The sequence below is a fragment of the Molothrus ater genome, chromosome 2 (genome assembly GCF_012460135.2).
Source record: "Molothrus ater isolate BHLD 08-10-18 breed brown headed cowbird chromosome 2, BPBGC_Mater_1.1, whole genome shotgun sequence".
NCBI lineage: Eukaryota > Metazoa > Chordata > Aves > Passeriformes > Icteridae > Molothrus > Molothrus ater.
This window is the reverse complement of record NC_050479.2, coordinates 15,672,617-15,680,897: the sequence shown is the minus strand read 5'-3', so window position 1 is coordinate 15,680,897 and position 8,281 is coordinate 15,672,617. Positions and strand designations below refer to the sequence as shown.

The window sequence follows — 8,281 nt, the reverse complement described above, 5'->3', positions numbered from 1 at the left end:
CCACAGCTCTCAAGTTTTCTTTTGCTTATTTTCTTTGCCAGAGAGCAGAGGCTGGGGCTGCAAACTGGCCCTATACTGTCACCAGCCCTTTGGATGCCACAATTTGGAGTCCTGACCTTGAGGCTCTTTGGTCACCAGTCTGCACTTCCCCACAGTGTATTGGCAGCACCTCAGAAAGCAAATGAATATATGGCAATGGGAACAATGGTGAAATATTCTGAGGTCTTGCCAACTGCTCCTTCATTCAGTATTATACTCTCCTTTAGAAAATACCTCAGAACAAATTAACATACATGTATTTTTAAATCAGTCATATTGTTGTGGGGAAAAAAAAAGTGCTAAGAAACAAGTCAGATTCATAAATGAAAATGTATTTCACCTTTATACATGCTATACAGGTCATGCAAATACAGAAATCTACAGGTTATACAATGACACCATAATAAAATATAATATGACATTTGTCAAACACAGTGTATTACAGCAAAACAAACTGTTTCTGTTTGTTTATTATTTAGGAAATAGATGAAGGACTAATTTGGAAGACACAGTACCATGCTACAGCTTACTGCACAGTCAAAAGAAAGTATTTCTTTGAAGTACACTAACATAAATAGAGCTGGGTTGTTGTAGGTATGATTTTTTTAGGCATTGCACATCATGTCACTGGTTACTTTCCCACTGCTGACTTTTAAGAGCACAAGAATGGTGCTACAACTGAGGTCAATCTATGCTGTGAACTCTTACATGTGGAAAAAAAGGAAAAAAAAAGCCAAACACCCCCTCCCTACCCCAAGTTTTCACATTTTTGGTGTTAGTGTCCAAAGAGAGTTGTATTTGTAATTTATTTTTATAAGGGACTGGACAAAATATCCTCAAAGCAGCACCTAATCTAGCATAAAGGTTCACCAAGAGAAATAAAGTTCACACTGTGCAGCACATGACGTCCTGACCTTGTACATCGTGGTGTGGACTGTTCCATACAGATGTTTACAGAACGTTAAGGGCGCCCAGTGTTCCCAGCGTGCATTTTGGCCTTTGTGTTTCTGACACTCACATATTGTTTTGCTGCTGACCAAATCCCATTTTGTTGAGCCTACAGGAAGACAAAATACTTCTCTGTGTGATAGAAAGCCTGCTGGTATCAATAAAGTGTCTGCATATTCAAAGGTTAATGTGTCACCCTCCTGATCACTCACTCGGATCTACTACAGCTATACTACACACATATTAAGGGGTTATACTTGGCATTTGGCATACTTTGCTTACAAGTGCTACACAAATATGATTTCAAACACAGTTGATAGTTGCTCCCAGACTAATTAATATTAACTGGTAAGTGCCACTAGTGACTAAAAGTGTCAACATAATCATAAAGGGATAGCTCCCATACTCCACAGTCAATAAGAAGGCTCTTTTGATTCCAGCAGCTATATGTTTTTCAAGCCTCTTCAGCTACAGTTTTGAATTACACACCTCATAAAAGTTGCCATTAACTCCTTATTAAAGACAAAAAAAGATAGGCACAAAACTAAAGTACAGTATATTATTTTGTTTCAATGCACTGTGGGCAAACCCCATCATTATTTACAAGAAAAAGATGTCTAAATGGAAATAGATGAAGGACATGATCAAGCTTAGGAAAGAATTAGTTAAAAATAAAATGCACAGGTAAAAATCACAGTGAAGTGTTGAGATGAATTTTAAATTAAAGAAGATATAAGTGCTTTATTAGCAGCTAAAGCTCAAATTCTAATGCACGCTCTGTCTTCCCTGAAACATCAAGGCTCTAGGTCATTGGTTTCTACCAAAAGCAGCCAGTTATTCAACACACTCCCTGGGAAGACAAGTTATATTCAGCTCTGATTATTTGAAATCCAGTGTTCAAGGACTGCAGAAGCTTTTTCAAGTGACAAGCTCATATTTTACTGCCAGTAGCATCACAGGGATATATATCCTCCAGAAATTGTTACCTCTGTCAATCAAAAAGAGAGAGAAGAATATCAGCTACACAAGTTAGATGACCTCAGTTTTGCTATTTAGAGAATATACTCTTCCAAAAAACCTGACTATAGCTTTGTACTTTGAAACTGTCACTGAAGCCTATTATGGATTTTTACTATGCTGGCTTTTCAGGGTGTGTGATTCTACACTGCAAGTTTTACAGCAGCAGAGAAAAGAGAAAGCAGCAGCAATAACTACTGTGGCCTAGACTGGCCCCACTTTTAACTGTTTTCTTCATGCAAATAGGCTCCAAAGATATGCAGGAAAGGTATGGTATTAATGAAGAAATTCTGGATGCCTAAAGAAAATGTTTCCATTTACCAGATACTTGTGGTTGCTATGATACAGTCAGTTTGCATATGATGCCAGTTTACAGGCAGCTGCAAATCTCAAAGATTATGTTGAATTTTAATACCTAGGAGAACAGCTTTCTTTCTTTCCCCACACTGCCATGTGTGGGGAGAGATATTCTGAGAAACTAGGAAGTAATCACAGTAATTTATCATAAGATGTTTATCACAATACTGTACCTGTATCAGTTCTGCTGAAAAGCAAGGCTGTCAACAGATAGAATTAAGAGTATTTTCTTGTCCTGGGCTGTTAAATCCCTCAATCAAGTTTTTGTTACAGTCATCTAGGCTAAGGGTATCACTGGACATCTTGGAGTAGGTAGCTTGGCCTGTGAAATCCAAGAGGTCTTCAAGAGCCTTGGCATTACTTGTCCCATTTTGGTCCAAAGAAACACCTGGCATGAGTTCATTCATGGGTGAATATTCAGGGATAGAGATAAGTTCTTCTTTTGAAACCGGGCTATGCAAAAGATAAAGGAAGAAAGACACAGAATAAGAGGTCTATAACTTTTCATTAAGCAACAATCAAGTTAAACTTCTGACTGTTCAGAAACTACCGTGCATCTTAGGACAGCTGTAGCAAGATTTTACCTAGAGAATGTCCTAATCCAAAAAAAAAAAAAAAAAAGATATTGCCCAGTAGTGCATTTTAGTTTGGAGAAGAGAAGGCAGAGGAAGGCTTTCACAGACATTTCTTAAACTATGATGTGGTGGTGGATGAGTTGAGAGCAAAACTATCATGCATGAAATCCTACAACACAAAATGTAATGGGTGTCCAATGCCACCAGTAAGAAACTGGATTTAACAGGGATCAAAGAATATAATCTACCAGTGAGACTGTACTGTACAGACTGCTTTAAGGTGAGGTCCTAGACACAAAGAGCTGGTAAAAAAAAAAAGAGTTGGATAAACTCATGGGCAACATGTCAACCAGTGGCCACTTAAAAGGCCAAGGCAGACTTCTGCCCTCAATATTCCTAAGGCTACACTTCAGTGATCTTGGATTGCAGGAAGTGGTAGGCTCATGTGCTCTCCCTCACTAGTTTTTCTTATTGATACTCTCTGAAACCAAATAATGGGCTGCACAGTCTTCTGGCTGGTCCCAGCAGGGCATTTCCTATATATTAATGCATATTTGCTGGAAATACAATTTGCTGGAGACAGTATAAGAGGTTCAACTGGCTTACTGATTAATGAAGAACAGCATTAAAATTCCATGTTTAAAATTCAGATCTAGCTTTGACTTAGCAGCCTTAAATTAACTGCCTATATATGTGTGTGTAAATAAAAAAACTTAAATTAAAAATCCTTCATTTTTGCATGTCCTTCCATCAAGGACATGTGAGAGTATTTAAAACCACAAAGTTATTTACTGATTTCCATACATTTCTACTTGTTAAGTACTTAAAATTCTAAATCCATTATTTTCTTTATTCTGTTTGTATGGAGGCAGAAATGCTAATGAATCACAGCTATGCAGCCAAATTAAAAAATAGTGACATCAGAACACTATCTACAGTAGCTGCTTTCACAAAACTGTCTGAAAGGTTTGGGCAAACTTGCATGGAATCTCTAAGTAAGGACTGTGTGGAGGGATTTCAGAGTTCCCTCCCCCAAATATGTGAGAGTGAGATGAGGTTTTGTGGCTCTTGTGCCAAACACCCAGGAGCATCCTGGCAGGAGCAGAACACAGGCAGTGCACACCCAGCTGCCACCGTGGGGAGATGTGAGAAGCAAGGTAGTCAAGTGCTAACAAACAAAACCCAAAATCCTGTGTCCCACATGAATAATCCCACAACCCTGTAGGTAGATCCAGTCTGTACCTCACATCCATGGACTGAACCTCATCTGTTGAATCCTCCATGCTGTTAGATTTCCCATCAACAGCTTCCAGCTGAATAAGTCCTGAAACTGACTTCAGTCCATTAGCAACTACATCTTGGGAAGGGGTTACAGAAGCAGCATTTTCTAAACTTTTATTTTTCAGGCAGGTAGCCAATCCATTGATCTCTGTAAAAGAAAGTTAGAATTATGACAGTAGAAACTTTGTTGTTTAAATAGTTTTAAGTTACAGATTGAGTAGAAAGGAAGACTGACAATGCAGTAGACTCAGTTTAATACATGACTCATCATACTGTACTGTCATTCCTCTATTCCACTCCAAAACTGCTCTTTATGCTACATCTTCTAAATTTGAGGAAACAGGAAGAGAATGTTCTGTCTTTTATGTCATGTAGTAAAAACCCTAGCCTGGAGAAGTAAACAAAATATAGATAATGTCAGACATATTTTATTTAATAATCCTTTAAAAGCATATGGGTTTTTTTATGAAGTGAAATTAAATGCTAGATTTAGAGTCATACTATAAAAAGCTTGGTTGTGTGCAAAAATTTTCCACCTACAAAATTTGAAGGTAGGTTGCAGCAATCAAACCAAAAACCAAAACTGGCAGATTAGAACTTTTCATTTACAAAAAATGCTGCATCAGGTACTAAAATGGAGGAGAAACTTTATTCTGCTTTTGCTTAAGTGGCAAAGTAAAGCTGTCTCTAACATTTGTCACTGATGCAAATGCAGCTGTTCTTTCTGAGATGAAAGCAAAGAACTTATAATAATACACAGTGCTCTGCCTCAGATCAAAAAAATCTGAAGAGATTCAATTGTAAAAATAGGTCAGAAAAATATGGCAATTTTTACCTGGCTGGTTGAGAACAAGGGCCTTTGGTTGCTTTTCCACATTCAAAGTTGATGGGATCTCCAGTTTTGGCTCTTCCTTCTGAAATCAAATAATGACTCGGCTGTATTAGAGGGAGGCCTGTAACCTTCATGGAACTGATTGGACTCAAAACTTGTAAGACTGCCCAGGGCCACAGCGTGACAAAGACCATCAACAGCAAGACAGGACTTTTTTTCCCTTTTTAGTTAGGCATAGCATTTTTTTTTTAATTAAAAAAGAAAACATTCTCTGAAAGTAACTGAACAGTTTCTTTAGTAGATTAGTGTGGTAACCACATATCCTCTGAACAGAGAGAGACAAAGTTCTCCCATGATTTTCCTGGGAAGCTGTGAGAAAGCTCAGAGAAAGAATTAAAACAATTATCTCAATCTCTGCACCTGGCAGGCAATCTCTGTTTGTCAAAGATGTTTACAAGAAGGAGTTGTCCCTTCTTGATCAATAGGTGAGAGAAAATTCCTAAAGGCCAACCAGGTCTTAGGCCCACCATTGTTTCTATAAGAACTGTGAATTTCTAATATTAAAGTGCTTTTTGATGCCCTCTAATGATGGAGTCTCTGTACCACCTTTGTCTGTCCCCAGAACCCCTTTGGTGATAGATTAGAAATGAAAACCTGATTGGCACTCCCTAGCTGGACACAACTGCCTTCTTTTCATTCCCACATTCCTGACAGGGGTAACAAAGAGAGCTCAGTAACTAAAACACTGCCTGGTACAAAGCAGGAAGACACATCAACGGCAGCAAACATTACAGCTCCAACAGGCAGGAATGAGCTGTTGCCCCTTGCTAGGTAGTGAGGAGGACAATTATCCTACCTGCAAAGGCTGCATAAAAGCTGTGTCTCTGGAGCAGTGGCTGTGACACAGAAACAGTTATTCTCAGTTTGAAATTTGGGTCTAGAGTGTACCTAAGTACACTTACTAACATAGAACTACCCTAGAATTTGATTTCCACATATGATAATAAAAGAAAATCTGCAACCACATACTTTATTTCATATCTTTATTTGTTTCATACCTTTATTTCTGGGGTTTCACTCTTCCTTGTTCTCTTCATAATTTCATCTATTCTCTATAAATCAAAATAAATTTCAGGATGAGATGGCAGACAGAATATGTAACACAAGAGAAATGGGGAAAAAAGACAACCTTTTCTTTACTGTCAGGACATCCTCTCTGCCTGTCTTGGAAAAGGGAGAACAAATGTGAAAAATAAAGAAAATTAAATAGAGAAAACATCTTGCAGCTGGCTTTAACCTATCAGATCTTAAAGAGCATGACTTTCTCAGCTGGTGCACTTTAGAAACAAGTATTTTAATACCAGGTGTTTGCAGCTATGAGTTATGCTCAGTTCTGGAACAAGACATTTGTTTAAAACCAACAGTAGTTTTTTAATCTAGTTGCTTTTCCAACTATTTCCTAACAGTGCCTTTAAAAATAGTTAGCCTTTTTGGAATAGAAGAACAAAATACCTGAAGTTATTCTTGCTAGAAATGTGTAAGGCATTATCCTAAAATACTTTTGTTTTCCTTCTTTCTTCATTAAAAAGGAAATGTTATTTGAGATGTAAAACACTTTGGTTTGATATTCTAATCTGCAACTGTAACATGCCTCCAGTTCAGTGGTGAACAGTTTAAAACATATTGGAATAACATGTATGGATAGATGACTGTTTGTAACCAGACAGGGGTTCTGCAGCTGTTCTCTTTCTGCCACACAGCTGTAAACAAAGCTAATTTATGCAGCTTCAGCCATTTCCGTGTGCAGCAGTGGCCAGACAATCCTGTTCCTCTGCATAATGCAACCAGAGACAGCCAGGTGGGGGAAAAGCTGTTTGTTAATCACAAACTTTCTCAATTAATGACACAGAGCTTTTGTTGAGCAAGTTTTAAACAAAGTCACTCATGTTTCTCAGTAGTTAGTGATGTCCTGGGTTGGACAGCAATTGACATTTGCCTTGGCATGCCATTCCTTGTTTGTCTCAGGCATTTAACTTTCAGGTAGAGGCTGGCTCTGTGTTGCTCAGTGCCTAGGAGAAAGTCATCTGCCTCAGGCAATTCCACTTTGTTACAAATTTTTACTTCCATGTTCCCCTAACAGGCAAGTAACAAATACTACGTTTGCCATAACCATTCACCTCTAACCCCTCCAGATTATTGTTATTAGATACTACTAGGTGCTTCCTGGGTTATGTATTTAAACAAGAAATGAAATAATTATCCGGAGATGCAAATCCTCACCTTCTTCCGCTCCAGCCTTTCTTGCTCAATTTGCTGCATGATTTGTTCCCTTTCAAGACGGAGCTGTTCAGCTGCCTCACGGGCTTTGATTTCTGCTTCCCTCTAATTAAAATGCGTAAAATATGTTAGGGCCATTATTTATTTCAGGCAGACTACTAATATTAAGAAGAACTTTTTTACATGTATAAAAATGTCACATTTCTGTTTGAGATCATACCTGTTTCTCAAGTTTGGCTTGGAGCTCTTTTTCTTGCTTTTCCTTTAGCATTTGTTCTTCCTCAGCTCTTCTCCTGGCTTCCTCTTCTGCCTTTTTTCTGGCTGCCTCTTCTTCACGTTTTCTTTCCTCCTCCTTCTTGCGAGCTGCTTCTTCCAGACGAAGTCTTTCTTCTTCTGCCTTTCTTTTCTGTTCTTCTCTTTCAAGCCTGCAAAAAATGTAACAGAAGGTTTAAAAGGCTTAATCTCGTTTAGCATGAATCCTTTTGAATGTACATCAGTAACTGGTAACACATGCATCAGCAATATTTTCATGAAAGATGCCAGCATACAGCAAAGACATTGAGCACATGCTCAGAATTCAGGTTGCTATCAAGGTTTTACTCCAATCTTACTTTAAATGCCTAAAGTATTTCATAGAAGTTATAATTTCCATTGAAAAAAACCATGTGTGATCAAAGAAAACATTCCTGTTCTAATTTCAATTAGAGTGTCAGTAATAAAATCAAGTTTCAAGAACAAAGACAACCCTTCTTCCCCTATACTTGGTACCCAGAATGTTAGTATCTATAAACAAGCAAGTACTTTTATCCTTTGCTTCATCTGAAGATAAACAGATGGGATGAGTAGCAGCAAATTTCACAAAACACAGTGGAATACTGGAATGAGTCGATCTAAATATCACCTGTGTTGTTCCCTGGCCCACTGAGGGACATCATGCTCCTTAAGGATTGTTTTG

The 8,281-nt window shown here is 38.1% G+C and overlaps 1 protein-coding gene across 3 annotated transcripts in view; it reads right to left on the bottom strand.

Annotated features, from left to right (window-relative positions):
• Positions 1-350: 350 nt before the first annotated feature.
• The window catches only part of MAP7D2 (MAP7 domain containing 2), an 81,697-nt gene continuing 73,766 nt past the window's right edge, over positions 351-8,281 (bottom strand). For all 3 annotated transcript variants that reach the window (XM_036379187.1, XM_036379195.1, XM_036379203.2), the window contains 7 exons: positions 7,547-7,751; positions 7,330-7,431; positions 6,108-6,161; positions 5,053-5,131; positions 4,179-4,365; positions 2,535-2,814; positions 351-1,975 (listed from right to left, as the gene is read on the bottom strand). In XM_036379187.1, the coding sequence (XP_036235080.1) occupies positions 2,565-2,814; positions 4,179-4,365; positions 5,053-5,131; positions 6,108-6,161; positions 7,330-7,431; positions 7,547-7,751 (877 nt within the window). In that variant the 3' untranslated portion in view covers positions 351-1,975; positions 2,535-2,564. The remainder of the gene's footprint in view (positions 1,976-2,534; positions 2,815-4,178; positions 4,366-5,052; positions 5,132-6,107; positions 6,162-7,329; positions 7,432-7,546; positions 7,752-8,281) is intronic.